Source organism: Alexandromys fortis, unplaced genomic scaffold, assembly GCF_014885135.2.
Source record: "Alexandromys fortis isolate MF-2015 unplaced genomic scaffold, M_Fortis_MF-2015_v1.1 scaffold_50, whole genome shotgun sequence".
In the NCBI taxonomy this organism is placed as follows: domain Eukaryota; kingdom Metazoa; phylum Chordata; class Mammalia; order Rodentia; family Cricetidae; genus Alexandromys; species Alexandromys fortis.
In genome coordinates, this window is record NW_026067932.1 from 8008141 (window position 1) to 8026868 (window position 18728).

Genomic DNA, 18728 nt, shown 5'->3' on the forward strand with positions numbered 1-18728 from the left:
GAGGAATGCAGCAAAGTTGAAGTGTAGGCAATAAGGGGCGTGATTCTAAGGGAAGAATTCTGATTAAAAAAGGAAGATGCCGCATGGTGATAATGGTGATAGGGCAGGTGAATTTGTGAGTCAGGTAATAGAAGATTTCATATTCCCCTAACAGTGTAGAATGAGAACGACATTCATCTTGCTTCCCGATCTTAAACATGTGTGGTAAAGATCAGTGAAGCGGAATAACTTCTAAACGCACTTGATATTCAGATAGCATTGTTTAGCGATTGGAGGAGGGACAAAGAAAACAGCTCTGTAATGGACATGAAGGTGTGGGAAAACAGGTAGCAAAAGTGATGTCTGTATGGAGAGCAGGGGCAATAGAACTCAGGAGGACCATGAGTTGTAGGCTGCTCTCAGCTCTACATAGGGAGGTCAGTCTGGTCTTGGGTCTCGTTACCAGACAGTATGTTGTATTTGGTGTCATGTGAACAGAACTGAGCTAAGCGGAGAACCAGCTGTAAGGAATGAAACATGCTCAGATAGTAGAATTTTAATCTGCTAATTTTGAGAATCCCCTTCACACTCGTGTCACAAACCAAGGTTTAAGTAACATGAAATGTTGGTGAAAATGCTTAAGCTTATATTCATGACAGTTTTCTACTTCCTTGGAAAGATGATTCTTAAATTTTGTTTTAATTCCTAGCAATTTTGGAGTCAACTGATATCTTGCTTCCAGAAAAACAATCTGATGATAGCGTTCAGCACTGGGTTACCAACAAGGATTGTTCTATGTGTATATGGACTCGTAATTCCAGGTTTCTTCATGTCGTTTACTGTAAAGCTACACTGAGTCTTCACTGTTGTGCATGTTAGGAATCTTGTGGATAGCTTCAGCCCTCAGACATTCCTACTTATTAAATTTTGAACTCTAGTCTCCTAACACATTTGAAAATGTGGTGGTTTCTTCTATCTAGGTTAAATGTGGGGTTGTTTTGTAAGACTGCAGTGTGATAGATTGGACAGTGAATGCATCTGAATGACTGGTATACCTGCTAACCTTTTCACCATTTCCACATTAAGTACGCTTCTCCATCATCATTGTTTTACTCACAATAATTCTTGCTCTTAAAATACCCTCATTTTTTCTAGTCATCCATCCATCCATCCATCCATCCATCCATCCATCCATCCATCCAAATCTGAAATAGCCGTTGAGATCCTTTTTCTGTTATTGGGATACCATTCACATTCATTCCATAAAATTTGTTCCATATAAGCCGGGCGATGGTGGCGCACGCCTTTAATCCCAGCACTCGGGAGGCAGAGGCAGGCGGATCTCTGTGAGTTCGAGACCAGCCTGGTCTAGTTCCAGGACAGGCTCCAAAGCCACAGAGAAACCCTGTCTCAAAAAAACAAAAAAAAAATTTTTTTTGTTCCATATAAGGATAAGGACTTGAGCTTGTTCTTAAGAATTCTTTAAAAGAGCCAGGCTTTAGCAGCATGCACCTATAAATTCTAGCACTGGGTTATGAATATAGGCAGATCCTTGGAGCTCACTGGCCACCCAGCCTCACTAATTGGTGAACTCTAGGCTCAGCAGGAGAACCTGTACCCCAAAGTAAGGTGGAGAACAATTGAGGCAGATATCTTGTGTTGACCCCTGGTGTCTACATATGTGCACTTGTATTTGCACAAACATGTGCACCCACATGCATGCACATACCACCACACAAATATATGCACCCCTACTCCATAAATGCACCATGTACATAAATATATACATATAGATAAAGATCCTTCTCCTTGCAGCTTTGTCTGGGTGCTACAGTCAAATTTCATATTTTTGAGTCTCCATTCTTGTAATATATTATAATTAAAATTAATTATGTATTTATTAGTTTATAAAAGCTATACTTGTCTGCAGAATCTTGCCATCATGTCTTCATTCTTGCTATAGCCATGCCATATAACTTTGTAGCCCACTTTAAGAGCATACTTAAAGACTAAAATATTACACATGACACTAGGAATAGGGTTATATTTGGGAAGTCTTTCTCACCCCAATTTTTGCCATTTTCATGAGAACATTCACTAGCTCCATGTTACTCTAGGCATGTTACACAAGCAGCAACACCTATTTAATTATAAGATATTAGAGCAAGGTAAGTTGAGATCAGCCCCTATGCCTAGCTGGTTCCTAGTTGACCACAAAAGCATAAGCCATAAACATTTTCACTGGGTGCCTTCTGAAGCCTCACATGCTTTTTTCACATGAAAGGAAAATTGGTGCTTTGTTTACTCCCTCTTCCTCTGAAGAATAAAGACTGACACATAATAAACTTTTGATGTATGCAAGATTAAAGCATGGATGCTTTTTCTTGTTAAGAGAATAAGTGGTACACGATATGATAGTTATTTATTAATTATCTAGGTCTACTGTGACAAAAGACTGGAGACCTTGTGGCTTAAACAGATGTTTACTTTTTACAGTTCCTGAAGCTACAAGTCTAAAATCAATGTGTGGACAGGACAGTTCTCCCTCCAGAGGCTCCAAGGGGGTGGTCCTTCCTTGCCTCTTCCGTCTCCTGGCAACCGTTAGCCTTCACTGGTTGGTGGCTGTATCTTTTTCTGCTCTGCCCTTAATGATGTTCTCTTTGTGTCTGTCCTTAATACTCCTCTGCTTTTTTCTTATAAGTGTTCATATGCTGGTGTTTAGTGCCCACTGATGACCCAGAATTGTTTTCTCATCTCGAAATCTTTAACTTAGTTCTACTTGTGGAGACTTTCTAAACGATGCAGCCTTTACAGGCTGAGGGAATCTGACAATGGATTAGTGTGTGGGGGATAAGTTAGCATGCGGAATGTATGTGAGCAGCAGGGGCAGCCTTGAAGAGCACCTGCTAAGGGGCCCAGCATCCTGGGTTTGACTTTCACAGAGTTGCTGCTTGGATGCGTATGGCCACACTGCTCTGTGCTTGTTTCCTCTTTGGAAAAACCCAGACAAGAATACCTACTTTAGAACCTTGTAGAGACTGGTGTGTGAGCCCTCGGAGCAGTTCCTGTGATGGCATCAGCCGCCAATGACTGCACCGTAGAGTCATACTTTGTGTTAACTACCTACCAAGTTTCTACATGCGTTTCAGGTTTAGCTAACCGAACTACTGGGGCAGTGCCTAAGCCGTCATTTAAGGCCATACCTGGAGTTTGTGATACAGATGAAATTCAGGCAGACACCGCTTCAGGAGTCTGACTGATGGCATTATTTTTAAATTATCACCCCAAGAACAGAGTTGGCTCTTAATGTTTCCAGGAAAACTAGAAGTTTCTGGGAGACATGGATATCAGAGAGTATAAATTATGAATCTTTGTGTTCCTGTGTTGTTGACCTCCTTTGGACAAGGTCGATGTTTATTAATCTCACCACCTTTCTATGAAACATGGACTTCCTGTACGTGCTCTAGAGACATCACCCCTTTGGGGATTTAGGCAAGTAGAATCAGTCAGTACATCTTTCCAGTTCTCATTTTGCTTAATACCAAATATACTTGTTCATTTTCGTTTCTCTCTCGTTGTTCTGATAAAGTGCTTTGACAAGACAACACAAGGGAGCAAGCGCTCTGACTCACAGTTCAGGGACGTGGTCCATCATGGTGGGGACATCAAGGTGACGAGAGTGTGAAATAACTACAGTGTGACATTCACAGCTGGAAAGTGGTGGTGCCCAGTTCTCATTTTCCACTCGGTCCAGCACCCCAGCCGGAGAATGGCACCACCTACTTTGGGCAGTCCTTCTACCTTCATCAATACAATCAGAATGATTCCCTATGGACATTCTCAAGAGGCTCAAATCCCAAGTGATTCTGTATTCCATCAGCCTGAGCTGTAACAGTCCAAAACATCACAGTGTCCACCAGAAGTTCATTTATTCTGTGAAGTGTTGTTGCAAATGTTTATAAGATCAACTTTTAATGGATCATACATGTTGGTGTATATAGTATCTGTTAAGCTGCGCTGAATTTGTTCCCGATTATTTCATCCCCATTAGAATGTGAGCTGGCAGAAGGTGAAGGGGTATTCCCTGCTTTGCTTCAATCCTCTCCTTACCTCCCCGCTACTCCCTACCCTCCACATCCCCTTTTTAATTTATCTCCCAGAGTAGACCTTTGAAAAGGCAAGTTGTCTCTATCTCCATCCATCACCAGATGAAGGTTCTATGGTGATATGCAAGATATTCATCAGTATGGCTATAGGATAGGGTCATTTCAGGTTCTCTGTCCTCAGCTGCCCCAGGAACTAACTGGGGACATCGCCCTGGGCACCTGGGAGCACCAAATCTCTTGCCAACCCTAAGGTGGCTTTCTTAATTAAGATATGTGCTTCCCTGATCCCCTATCCAACCTTCCTTTATCCCAATCATCCCGTTTCCCAAGTTCCCCCCAACCTCCCTTTCTCACTTTTCTCTCCCCATCCCCCCTTACCCCCCTCCCACCCCACCCCCGAGATCCCATTTTTTGCCCGGCAATCTTGTCTACTTCCCATAATCAGGAGGATAGCTATATGTTTTTCTTTGGGATCGCCTTCTTATTTAGCTTCTTTAGGAAATCAAATTATAGACTCACTGACCTTTATTTATCTCTAGAAACCAATTATGAGTGAGTACATCCCATGTTCATCTTTTTGGGTCTGGGTTACCTCACTCAGGATAGTGTTTTCTATTTCCATCCATTTGCATGCAAAATTCGAGAAGTCATTGTTTTTTACCGCTGAGTAGTATTCTAATGTGTATATATTCCACACTTTCTTCATCCATTCTTCCATTGAAGGACATCTAGGTTGTTTCCAGGTTCTGGCTATTACAAACAATGCTGCTATGAACATAGTTGAACAAATGCCCCTGTCAAATGATCGGGAATCTCTTGGGTATATTCCCAAGAGTGGCATTGCTGGGTCCAGGGGTATGTTGATCCCGAATTTCCTGAGAAACCGCCACACTGCTTTCCAAAGTGGTTGCACAAGTTTGCATTCCCACCAGCAATGGATGAGGGTACCCCTTTCTCCACAACCTCTCCAGCAAAGGCTATCATTGGTGTTTTTGACAGAGACCCACACTGGAGCACCGGACTGAGCTCCCAATGTCCCAAGGAGGAGCAGAAGGAGGGAAAATATGAGCAAAGAAGTCAGGACCACGAGGGGTGCACCCACCCATGGAGACAGTGGGGCTGATCTATTGTGAGCTCACCAAGGCCAGCTGGACTGCGACTGAAAAAGCATGGGATAAAACCGGACTCTCTGAATATGGCGGACAATGAGGGCTGCTGAGAAGCCAAGGACAAGGGCACTGGGTTTTGATCCTACTTCATGTTATGGCTTTGTGGGAGCCTAGCCAGTTTGGATGTTCACCTTCCTAGACCAGGATGGAGCGGGGAGGACTTTGGACTTTCCACAGGGCAGGGAACCCTGACTGCCCTTCAGACTGGAGAGGGAGGGGGAGAGGAGAGGGAGGAGGGGGAGAGGAGAGGGAGGAGGGGGGAAAAGGGAGACGGGGAGGGAAATGGGAGGCGGGGAGGAGGCAGAAATTTTTTTTTCAATAAAAAAATTATATTAAAAATAAAATAAAAAAGACTGACATATTGAATAAAATGCATTTGGCACTTTTAGTCTACACTAAAAAAAAAAAAAGAAAATGCAAGTTGTAGCACTTTTTGTGTCCAATAGAAAGCTTCCAGGAATGCTGGTGCACGCTACACTCCTACCCCTCAGGAGCTGGAGCCAGGAGGATCAGACCAGCCTCAGCTACACAAGTCTGAGGTCAGTCTTGGTTCCATGAGATTCTGTTCCCCCCAAAATAAGTAATTAACAAACAAATAAGAGTAAATTCCCCTGAACTGTAACCTAAGGGTTCCATGTGAAGTCCGTGTCACTGTGCCCAGCTTCTCTTCAACCCTGGACCGTTTCTGTTCTCTTCTAATGTTTGCCTTCATCTTGATTGGATTTGGGCTCCAAATGTTTGTGATTCTAACAGTGTTGTGTGCTTCAAATGTTGTTCTCAGTATAGCTAACGATGACAAAGCTCTTTTCTAGTCTTTCTTTAAATATAACTTAGAGAAGTACAGCTCCCTGTAAACAACGTCCTGATTATCCTTCTTGGATTTTCCTTTGTCTGTGTATATTTTGGGTGTAGTGGTGATGGGGAAAGGGATGCTTTTATCCCCACACATAATTTAAAATTCCCCTCTCTCTCCCCCAAACTCTAAGAAATTCTTCCGTGAATGTTTAAGAAACACTAATGGGTGCAGCCCGGAGTGAGAGGACAGCAACCCACTGTGGTGATGCTGCAGCAGCCACATTCCAGGAGCTGGTTTGCCACAGGGGAATGGCGAGCATCACGGTGGAGAATGCAGAGTATTCTTATCCGGAGGGTGTTCTGCTAAAAATCATGGTTCACATTAGAACCCTGATGATTCTCTCTTGTCTCATCTCCCGTCTCTACCAAACTGCCTTCGCCCTTACCAGCCCTTTACCCAGGTTTGTGACTTTTGCTTTTGTCTTACGACCCAATTACCTTAGCTAGGGCCATCTACATGTTTTTGAAGGAAGAGAAAGTGTTTGGTTTTCATTGTTTTATTTTTAATTTACATACAGGAGTGTTTTCTCTGAATGTATGTATGTGTCGTGTGTGTGTGTGTGTGTGTGTGTGTGTGTGTGTGTGTGCATTTCCCATGGAAGCTAGAGAAGGCCCCCTGTATCTGGAGTTACAGACTGTTGTGAACAGCCATGTGGATGCTGTAAATCAAATCCACTTCTACTGCGCTAGCATCCCGCGTCTTTAACTGCCCAGCCAGCTGTCCCAGCCTCGTTTTGTGTGTCTTTGAGACAGGGTCTCCTTGTGCAGCTCAAGTTTGCCTCACAATGACCTCGAATACCTCGTCCTCTGACATCACCTCCCCAGTGGCGGGATTACAGCTGTGCCCGGCCACACGTGTCATGTTCCTTCACAGTTCAGTTTTTTTATTTTAAATCATGACAGAACACTTACTAACTTCCAATGACAATGATTTGGTGCTCATTCAACCAATGAAAATATATAAATAACGAATTGTGACTGTTTATGCCTATTGTTGGCTTTTTGGGTTCCGGATTCACCTCGGAGGTAAGCTTCTGGGCACACCTGAGAGAAAATGTCTAGATTTGGGTTAATTGAAGTGGGAAAAACTGCCCTAATTATGTGAGGCACCGTTTCATGGGCCGAGTTTCTAGGCTGAACAAACAGGAGAAAACAAGCTGGACGCTGGCGTTCATTTCTCTGCTCCCTGACAATGCAGTGTGGCCAGCTGCTACCTCTCCTCCCATGATGCACTGTGCCCTCAGTCTCACACAAGAGGCCAAAATAAGCCCTTCCACGTGTTGCTTCTGTCAGATACTTTGTTACATCATAAGAAAGGTGATTAGTGACTTAGTTACTAATCATTTATATTGATTTTGGTCATTTTATTATAAAATTACATTGTATGACACACAAAACAGATAAAGAGACACATAATATTTAATAAATTATGAAATACAATAACCACTACCCATGTCAAGAAACATTTCCATGGGTTACCCAAGCCCATCTGTGCTCACTCACTTAGGCCCTCAAAAGATCTATTCTTACTGTTCTCATAAAAATTCATTTCTGTGTTTTTCCTTGTTCAAGCGCACATGCCACAATTTAGAATTTAGTCTTGCCCATTAAAAAGGGGTTGTCCCTTCTGATATGTAGATCTCTCCTCCATTATGTTTTATTTCTCATAATTCATCTGATGAAAGAACCAAAAATACCCAATCTATAGTATTTCCCAGTCTGTATTTTGTTAATAGTGGACTCATAGTGAAGTTCACTTTCTTTATTTCCCTTTCATACAAATTAGTAATAGGATCTAGAAAATTAGTAAGACGCACATGTTTGGGCCCTTTGACAGGAGTCTAGGTGGGGCTTTTTATTTCAAAATCAGAAGTAATATAATTATTAGCTATTGATGGCTAGTTAACTGGTGGTTTAAAGTAAGGGTGATTTACTTTTGTACTTTTTAAATGAATACATTTATGAGTATGGGTATTTTGCTGCATATATGGGTACCACATATATCTCTAGTGCCTATGGAGGCCAGAAGAAGGCATCAGAGTCCCCGAACTGGAATTACAGATGGTTGTGAGATGCTATCAGGGTGCTGGGATCCAACCAGGGTCATCTGAAGGAGCACCCAGTGCTCTTAAGCCATCTCCAGCTGCCTTCCATCTCCTTTTCATTTATTATTTGGAATATTTTTCAAGAAATGTATACCTTTGTTTTTTTGTTACTCAATGATACGATTTATGCAAGAAATGAAGAATAAATGCTTATTTTTATTTACTATAGCTTTCAGAATAATGGGAGGGAGATACCGCTCCTCTTCCAAAGGTTGTTGACTCTCTAGACCCCAGCACAAACTCATTATCTTAAACATAATTGCCGTTTCAATATGCTGGCATCATTATCCAACCTAAAGCTCAAATGATCCCATCTTTGGCCACTGGAAGAGTCTTGACATGAACACAAGCTTGTTGCCAAGACGTAACACATTCCAAAGTCCATCCTGTATGTGTCTTGCCTTAGACCTGTAACCTGCCGGTTCTTTCAGAAGCCTTGACATGAACATTGGCATTTCAGTGGAATGCTCTTAGCTGCAGAGACACACGCTTATTGGGATGATCTTGTCTAGGTTTCTGTGGTGGAAAGGAACAAAGGAAAGCACTATGCCGAGCGAGGCGTCTTGTGAGTTTGCACCAACGCTTCTGCTTAAAATGCTACAGGGGTTCTATGTTTGATCTCTTCTCCAATTTTTTGTTTTGCCATGTTCCCTACCAAAAAAAAATCCCAATTTTTAGCCTTAGAGTGGACATTGAAACATCTAGTAATCATTCACTTTATCCTAATCTGCCTACAATGTCAAAATGTTCATCTACTGCTACTTCCACCCCCACTGCAGTTACAGGGAAGAGTCTGGGTGGCTCCCCTTTGTGCGTGCTGCCTTTGTTTTTTTGTTGTCGTACAGGAGTTCACAATTATCTGACCGCATAACCATCTCATACGATTACCTTCCCCTTTAATGAGCATTTAGTCCTAGTCTTACCATGACTTTTGTTTTCATTAGTACAGTCTAGTGTCAGCCTTACTTTATTTTGAACACTTATCACTATCTTTAGTATGGTTTTCTAGTCATTTTGGTTGCATGAAGAAAATTCTCAGCAAGGGCGTGTGAGAACAGTATTGTGTGATCTTTTTCCTGCATATCAAATGAACCCTGAAGGACTGTCTCACCTTTTTTAAGGCAACTTTAGCAGTCACTTTTCTGTGGGTCCTGCATGTCCAGTTCATACAGGATAACATCAAGCAGTCCAGACAAGAGCATTTTCTTGCCCAAATGGCTAGCAAACTCCATAAGGAGCCTCTTCGATGCCCATTATTCTCTTGAAGTAGGTTGGTGCTGCCAGGAGCAGATATGTCTCATTGTCATGAAAAGTCCTAAGTTCTTAAAACATTTAAATGCCATATTCTGTAGTCTTTGAAACATTTGAAGAATACTTATCTAACTGAAATATATCTCTATATAGCTAGAAAACAACATGACTATAAGATTGACTATGATAGATGATTATCTATTAATCTATATTTTTAATTATACATTACATTTTTATGAGCTACACAGTCACAATACCTTAATCAAGAGCAGAAATATACATATAACAAGATTGATCTTAAATTTGTATCAACATACCAAGATCCATACCAATGCAAAGTATTGATTTTTTTTTAATCAGCAACCAATTTTAATGAATGAGGCAATTCTTTGGCATTCAATCATTGTTTTTGAGAAAGTGTTAGTTTAGAAACAAATGTTAGAAAACAAATGTTTACTTCCCATAGCCAAGGGGATAACTATATGATTTTCTTTGGGTTCACCTTCTTATTTAGCTTCTTTAGGTTCACCAGGTATACACTCTGTGACCTTTATTTATGGCTAGAAACCAATTATGAGTGAGTACATCCCATGTTCATCTTTTTGGGTCTGGGTTACCTCGCTCAGGATAGTGTTTTCTATTTCCATCCATTTGCATGCAAAATTCAAGAAGTCATTGTTTTTTACCGCAGCATAGTACTCTAATGTGTATATATTCCACACTTTCTTCATCCATTATTCCATTGAAGGGCATCTAGGTTGTTTCCAGGTTCTGGCTATTACAAATAATACTGCTATGAACATAGTTGAACAATGCTTTTTTCATATGATAGGGCATCTCTTCGGTATATTCCCAAGAGTGGTATTGCTGGGTTCACAAAGTATTGATTTCTATATCATATACTCCTTTAAATGTAAACAAACATGTATAAACAATCCATTAGCATAGTTCTCTCTAAACCAATTTCTGTTTTGTCTAGGACTAACAGTTTCCTCTTGTCATGACCCTAGAACTCCTCCCCACACCTGGTGATTGACCTGTGGTTAGTTTTGTTGCAACATGTTGCCATATACAGATAGCTTTAGCTACTCAAGATAATATTCACAAAGATTCCAAAAACAGTGTATTTTATCTCCAAATATTGTTGGAAGTTATGATTAAGAATCTGAATATGATGCTCCAGTTTTGTCTTTGTCGTGTTCTTTGGAAGAATATCATTCTATTTTATTATGTTTCTATTTGAGAAAAATAAAGAGATCTGTATTCCAGTATTTTTTAAAGATTTATTTTTAATATGTATCGGTGTGTCTATGAGTGGACACATTTGTGAGTGCAACTGGGTACAGAAGCCAGAAGACCTTCCTGAAGAGGGAGCTACAGTTGGTTGTGAGCCGTCTGATATGGGTGCTGGGAATCAACCTCAGGCCCTCTGTAAAAGCAGTGTATGCTGTTAACAGCTAAGACATCCTTCCAGCCCCTGTTCCAGTGTTTTCAAGACATAAGAACATTATTTTGAATATGGCTTGTCCTTAAATGATCCTATGAGATTCTGACTCATCAATAGAGTGGGGTTTTTTTTTTTGTCAAATAAAAATCCATGCCAGACAACTCACAAACAGCTTATTCCATACCTAGCCACCTTCTGAACTTCTGTATGCAGGGCAGGACTTATCTGTAAGGATGGTAAAGAATGCGGCCGTGCTTGTGATGTAGTGTTCATCACTGTCTTTTCTCATCGTTGCTTCCAGTGACTCTGTTTTCACGGGTGCTCCTTCAACAAGGTCCATCAGTATGCAACTCTGAAGTTGTTATTCACGATGTTGGTCTCTGAACTGGTATCCGCCCAAGCTAGAAATAGATTGCAGTAAATTTTTTGAGGGTAGCAGAGTCCCCAACTATCTGTCTAATCCATGACTACATTGTCTTCAACATTCCTCGTGGCTTTTCCGTGAAGTCTTCTTTTCTCTTAGGCCCTGTGTTTCTAGCAGTCTCTTCCTTATGCAAGTCTGCATTCTGCTGAAATACCTGTAGAATTCACCCAATCTCAAGTCAAAAGACATACAGCTGGTTATCCATTTCTCTTCCACCCAATTCTTACAAAACAACATTTAGTGTGTGTCTACATTTACTTCATTCTTAATTGTCATTTTTTCAATAGCTAATAGCTATTCTATTCTGAACAAAACTTACTGATTTTTAAATATGATTCTGCTTTCAGGAATGCAGTACTCTAAGTTTTTCTATTGCATACTTTAAGTGGGGGGACGAAGAGAGTCTATTACAAGAGAAAATGTCAGCATTTTAAATATATATATATATATATTTCAGAGTAGATAATCCACTTCATGCCTACCTAAGGCTATTCTCTCTCCACACTGCTAATGGAAATGCTTCTAACACTGGCACCAAAGTAGTCAATTTTTCCACTCTTTCTCCCAGAAAAGATCAGGAAGTGCAATAAGGTTCATGAAAATTTAAGCTCGAAGTTTAGAAAACTCAAAACAACCCAAAGCCTCAAGCATTCAGTTTGGTTTGAGTCTTGGACAAAAAGTTTGCTCTGCAGCAGTGGAGCCCATCCAGTTAGAGGGCTGTAGTAACTTCATTTCAGGGCCAGGGACGGGGGAAATTATGAAACCATAACTTGGACCTCATTTTAACAAAACCAAGAAACAAAAACACTTACTGGGGAATCTGCTGGGGTGAGGGGGCCTGCCTAACCCCAACTGCTGCTATTTTATTGTGGCAGCCCCTCTGACTATAGGAATTATAAAAGCATTCTGGGCCACCCCCTCCACCCTGGGAGAAGGCTGACTTTGGAAAGGGATGGCGCAGTCTGTATCCAGTTTATAAGCCTCCCGATGGGCACAACAGGGGAAGATCTCTCCTAGGTGGCTCAGTCCAGCAGAACGAAGGCGTGTCACAGTCACTTCCCTTGTGGTCAGCTTGCATTTCAAAAATCATCCCAGGAGAACAGCTGTAGCTTTTCTACCTAGTTAACTCCCGAAACAAGCTTCCTGCTTCAGCGACAGCCCAATAATTTAGACCCTATCTACCTCGTCTATGGTTTATTTGTCCCAGGACTAAAAATCCAGTTTAACAACTATTGGTGGCTTTCTTCTGTTCAGCAAGGCAGAACTATTTCAAAGCATAGATACATAACACAGGAAGGACACTGTCAAAGATTCTATATGTAAAAATTACTCAACAGTGAAAACATCTTAAGGCAAACAAAATACAGGGAAGGGTTCATTCTGAAAAACCACCAGGAAATGCTGTTTGATTAGAAAGGCTAAGCATATGCAAAAGAGTATATCTTTAGAGCTGATCAGCTATCAAATACTAAGCAACAGGAGATCAAGCTCAGCCTCTGCAGATGTGAAAGACAAACAGACTGAAGACAAAAAATTAGCCCTGCTGGAGTTGAGAAGCCTGCAGTTACAAAAGAACACAGAATTTGTCTTATACTAAAGTGACTAAATTGGCAAAGGTCCAGTTAGGATTAAACTACGCATAATATCTACATTATTCAAACACATTTTAAAAATCATATTTAGTTAGTTAGTTGGGTTACATCAAGCATTAACTATTCTTTTAAGTGCTCATTTCTGCTATTACATGGACTCCTGTTACCATGAAATTTGAACTAATTCACATGAAATTGGTGAGTCACACGCCAGGGAAATGTGGTTAATGATATTTGGTGTGACTTGAAAGTTTTCCTGTTTGCATTTCTTTTAAAATAAAATATTGCTTGAAATATTACGCTCTGCTGACATCAATACGTAGTTCCTTTCCTCCCTTCTGTTTGTCTTTCAGAGCTACAGGAAGAACGTCTGCTTCTTAGAATACAAATGCATCTAGCTAACTTTGCAACATTTGGATAGTTCTTAGAATTATTTTCCGACGGGATAATGATTCAATAATGATTGCAGTTGACAACGGAATTATAGGAGTCTAATTCTACATCTTTTTAAATCAATCAATCGATTAATTAGTTTTACATACCAACCACAGTTTCCCCTCCCTCCTTTCTTCCAGATCCCTCCCAATACCTCCCTTCTACCCCTCCCCCATTTGTTCCTCATCTGTCTCCATTCAGAAGGGTTAAGGCCTCTCATGGGAGTCAACAAAGCATGGCACATGGAGCTGAGAAGGGACCAAGCTCCTTCCCCTTGCATCATGACTGAGCAAGGCATGCTACCACAGGGAATAGGTTCCAAACAGTCAGCTCATTCGTCAGTTCTGGTCCCGTTGCTAGCCTCACAAAAGACCAAGCTACATGACTGTCACCCAGAGACAGAGGGCCTAGGTTGGTCCCATCTAACTATACATCTTGATACTAGATATTTACCCGAGCTCTTTTCAGCCAGTCAATAAATGTGGGTAGACTACTATACTTAGGAATGAGCCAATGGTTAAAGAAATGAAATAATTCTGAATGTAAAGGTCTTTTAAGTGGTGAAGGCCATTAGTTCCAGTCACAGAAACTATTTCCAGACAGAAATGGACCAAGTGCTCCCGGAAGATGTGATGTTGGTATTAACAAGTGTAAGAATTTTGAGAGAGGTAAGCAGGATATCTCAAATAATTGGAGGCATTAGTGTGTCAGGGGCTGGGAAATGCATTCTGTGGGAATAAGGAAGCCACAGACATCTATGTAGTTAAAATGGGAGAGTAATAGGAGTCATGGTTTGAATTGTGGCTTGAAGCCAGACTTTGGAAGCCCAAGGCAAGGTATGGTGATACAAAGACCAGTTCTAATTTTGTACTACATTAATTCATAATAAAAATTTGATCTGCTTTGTGTGTAAATAGCAGTTGCGGTTTAGATAGGTGAGGTCACCAAAGAAACAGCTCATACGTGTTAGGAGAGGAAACGCAGGTGTCTGAGATTTGAGCTGAGGGCGAGAGAAGGTGGATCCAGAAGAGAAGGCAGTTGGAAAGCAAGGAGAGAACCAGAACATGAGAGAACATTCCAGATAAGGAATCAAGTAGGTCTTGATAGTTAGAGTTATAGGCAGTTCTCACGCTTACAGAAGCTAAACAGAATGGGAGATGGGAGGGGCCGTTGACTTTAAAAGGAAGAGTCTTTGGACCGGACTCAAGAGTAGTTTTCATAAAGGAAACGCAGCTGTATGAGAATAGGAAGCTCTGGCAGTAAGGGAGTGGGGCGGAAGTTAAGGGAGTGGGGTGGAAGTTAAGAGCGTGGGAGCAGAAGACAGTGGGGGCGGAAGTTAAGGGAGTGGGGTGGAAGTTAAGGGAGTGGGAGCGGAAGTTAAGGGAGTGGGGCGGAAGTTAAGGGAGTGGGAGCGGAAGTTAAGGGAACCCTCTGCTGACAAAAGCATAGCGGGGTGCTTTCTGGTCTCCTTTCCGAATGCCACATAGTGCCTGCCGCCTGTATGTAATTACCATCTATATGCCAATGATCCCCACGGTTTTATCTCTGACTTAGACGTTATTCAAAAATTCCATAATGCCAATGTATTAATTATTGCTGGAATGTTACTTCCATTTCTGAAGCTAAACTCGTTCCCCATTTCACACTATAAAGCAAAATGAACTACAAATAACAGTAAGTAAACAACCTTTGTGACCTTCCATTTCTGTATTTCAGGAACAATACTGCATTCTACCTGGTCGCTTATGCTAGACACCTTGAGGTAATTTTTTTTTAAATAATTAAGATTTAAATAATAATATTTTGTGTTGTAGAATATTATTTTAAGTTGTTTTACATTTGTTTATGCTCTGGAACATTTGTTTAATGGCGTAAAGATGTGTTGCTTTTGTCTACGCGGCATTTGTTTAACTCTGGGAAACTGTGATTCTTTGCCTGTCTAAAACACTTGATGGTCTAATAAAGAGATGAACAGCCAATGACGAGGCAGGAGCAAGGATAGGCGGGGCTGGCAGGCAGAGAGACTAAATAGTGGAAGAACTGTGGAAAGGAAGATCAAGGGTAAAAGACTAGGAGTGGATGATGATGATGATGGTGATGATGGACCAGTTACCTGGCAAGCCACAGAGCCAGTGACACCAGAAGAGCCAAGTGAAGGTAAGATACACAGAATTAAGAAAAAGAAAAAGCCCAGAGGTAAACGGTAGTTGGGATAATTTAAGGTAAAAAAGAGCTGGCTAGGAACAAGCCAAGCTAAGGCCAGGCATTCATAAGTGAGAATAAGACTTCAGATGTGATTTGTTTGGGAGCAAAGAGTCCAACAACATTGTGGTGTTCCAATGTGGGGTGAGAATAAAAGAAAATCCAACTATAATTCTGTTGTTTTGGAGGTTATTCTGTGCCCCGTATTCTCTCTTCATTTCTCTTGTCTAATCTCTTTGCCAAATCTTATGAGCATATTTCTCTTGCTGGTTGAAGTCAGGGTCACCTGGGTTAACACTTGGTAACTGTCCACCTGTGCTCCTCTACCTGCTTGCTTGTCCTATACCGCAGAGTCATCCTTTAAGGTCATCACTTGGGTAACCTTCCCCCTCCTTCACACCTTCCAGTGGCTCCTTCTGTCTTTAAAGGGAAGTGATACTATGGACACACGTTGGTAGGCTGTGGCACCTAACTCCATACGGAGAACTTAGGGAAGGATTCGGTTAGAAGCTGGCATGTGGATTGCCCTTATGGCTTTCCAGAAGGAACATGTAACAACAGATTGAAGGATATGGGCAGAAACCCTTTCCGTTGGTGGGTGTTGTATGCAACGACAGCAAGCAAGAATTCAGGACAGACTGACAACTTCAGAGCGACTGCATGCGAGTGTTGGGGGCAGAAAGGTTTTCTGTGTTTTTGTTTAATGTTTTACTCCTTTGTTGTTTGGTTTACCCCCCTTCTTTTTTTTAAACAAGTTTCACTGTATACTCTTGGCTGGCTTAAAACTCACCGCATAGACCAGGCTGGCCTTTAACTCAGAGATTTTCCTGCCTCTGCCTCTAACTCCTGAACGCCGGGATTAAAAGTAGCTACCACCATACCTATCCTATCTTGCTTCTTTTTTTTTTTTTTTTAAAAAAAAAAGATATGATTTTTATTCTGTGATCCCATACATTAGTTTGTGATCTCATACGTTATTTGTAATTTCATAATACATGCATACACACACAATTCAATAATCACATTCATTCCCTATTCTTCCCCCACCTCCTGGCCCTTCTCTCTGCATGCTGACCCACAAGTGGGCTGTACTTTCTCTGCCACACTTTACTTCCATATTACTTGCTGCAGACGCCCAAATAATGGAGCCAGCCCATCATGGAATGAAAGATCCAAGATGGTGTCCAGCCGAGCCTTTTCTTTTTACATTATGCTGCTTTGCTACAGCAGCAGAAGGCTTGCTAGCGCTGGGAACTGGGAATGAGGGGTTGGGTGGCATTGTAATGTAAGTGACAGTGTGAAAGTGTCTGAGGAGCAGACTTGAAGGAAGACTTTGGGAAAGCTTGTGGGAACGGGTTAGGAGCAGCCTAGAGTGCCGACGAGAATGTCGACGTTAGGCACAAGACTGATGAGGCCGCTGATGAAAATTGGATCCAGTTGTTCTTGTTGTGCTGTGGCAAACAGTCTAGCAACATTTTCCCGTTCTCCGAGTCTTCGTGGGAGAGTAAGCACAGAAAGACGGACTAGTTTATTTGGCAAAGGAGAGCTCAAGTCTTCTAAGTACTCAGTAAGGTGGGCACTACCGATTGCATTTAGACAAATTAATCGTGGGAATCTGGAGCAAAGAGGGGCAGACAGGAAGATTTGAAAAGCTTGTAACTTGGCAAGAAAAGTAATATATCTTATATAAAGGTATTGCTAAGGAAGAGAGAAACGTTTGCATTGAGAGAATAGAAAACATGCCTTGAAGGTAGCTAAGCATTCTGAAGGTCGTTCTACCCACCACAGGCTCAAACATTCCCCCCCCCCCCCAAGACTTTGATTTCAGGGAAGCTACTTCCTCAGGCACTGTCAGAAGCACTCTGTGACTCCTTTAGTTTTCATCCAGCAAAGTTTGCTCGAAAGGCCCTGCAGCCGTGATTCAGGTGGGCCCTGGTAGAGCTCACACTGACAGCAGCCCTTGGCATTGTCCATGTGATGCTGGTTTTGCAGGAGGCATGCGTTAGGGTTGGGGGGGGGGTCCCTGAAACCTCTAACAAAGTTTCTAAGGAAAGCCTGGCATCCAGACAGTCTTGTTGTATGGTTGGTGTCCTGAGAGTAGCCCCTGATAGGTCTCTGCTGTGTAGAGGTTTACACATGAAACTATCACTCCCGTGGAGAGCCCGGGGAGATGCAGGGCCAGAGACATAGAATGCAGACACTGGTAAGCAGAGCTAGCTAGAGTAGCCAAGTGGGCTGAAATAAAAACCACCAGAGGGGAGGAGCTATCCAAACCCTCCTGAGCCCACACCCTGCCACTGTGTCCTAGATAAAGGCACAGACACACAGAAATCAGTTTGCGACTTTGTATCTCAGACTCGCTTTGGTTCAGTCCCTTGGTATTTCAGGGTCCTCTTCTTCAAAATGGGATGAATTTTTAGCCTGTGCCTATCACGCTGTTGTTTTGGAAGCATGTAGCTTTCTATTTTGATTTTTAGTAAGAACTTATATCTGTTTGCTTGTATCTCCGAATGCTGGACTTAGATATTTGGACAATATTGAAACAATTAAAGGTTGGGGCTTTGGGGCATGGAGTTGATTGCGTTTTTGCATTGTAAGGTGACCTAAACCCTTGGAAACCAGAGGCAGGTTCTACAGTATGGAAAAGTATCACCCAATTCATGCACCAAGGTACACGAATTAAAGACTTGGTGACCGTTCCATGTCACTATAGGATGCTCTAGTGGTGAAACCTTGTTTCAGGCTTTTAGGTCATGGGGAATGTGTTTTCTAACAGGATGTTGGAACCTGACCCTTTCTTCTATTCTATTGTGTCCTGGCCATAAGACAATGGGTTTTTGTGATGACACATATTTCTACTGTGACATGCTGTCCTACCACAAGTCCCAAAGGAAAAGGCCAACAGACCTCCAAAGCTCAGTACTCCAGTAAGCCTTTTCAGGTTACAAATTGGCGAATCTGGGTAGGTGTTAATAATAGAGTTGACCAACTTAGCTGGAAGTATATGTAATTTAACAAAATTTCTTTCATGTATGAAGCACTGTGGAGAAAAAGAACAATAGGTAAAAGAATGTTCCAACTTGAATACAGTAGATTATCCAATGGCTAAACTTAATGCTAACAAATACTTGGGGTGGGTAGGAGTGACAGGCCCATCCATGGT

General features: G+C 41.7%; 1 protein-coding gene across 1 annotated transcript in view; it reads right to left on the bottom strand.

The window, feature by feature from the left end:
- Pmch (pro-melanin concentrating hormone) overlaps positions 1-18725 on the bottom strand; it is a 28530-nt gene extending 9805 nt beyond the window's left edge. Inside the window, exons 1-2 of the mRNA XM_050145532.1 lie at positions 18694-18725; positions 16946-17180 (exon numbers count right to left, since the gene is read on the bottom strand). Coding sequence (XP_050001489.1) covers positions 16946-17180; positions 18694-18725 — 267 coding nt within the window. The remainder of the gene's footprint in view (positions 1-16945; positions 17181-18693) is intronic.
- Between the last annotated feature and the right edge of the window lie 3 nt (positions 18726-18728).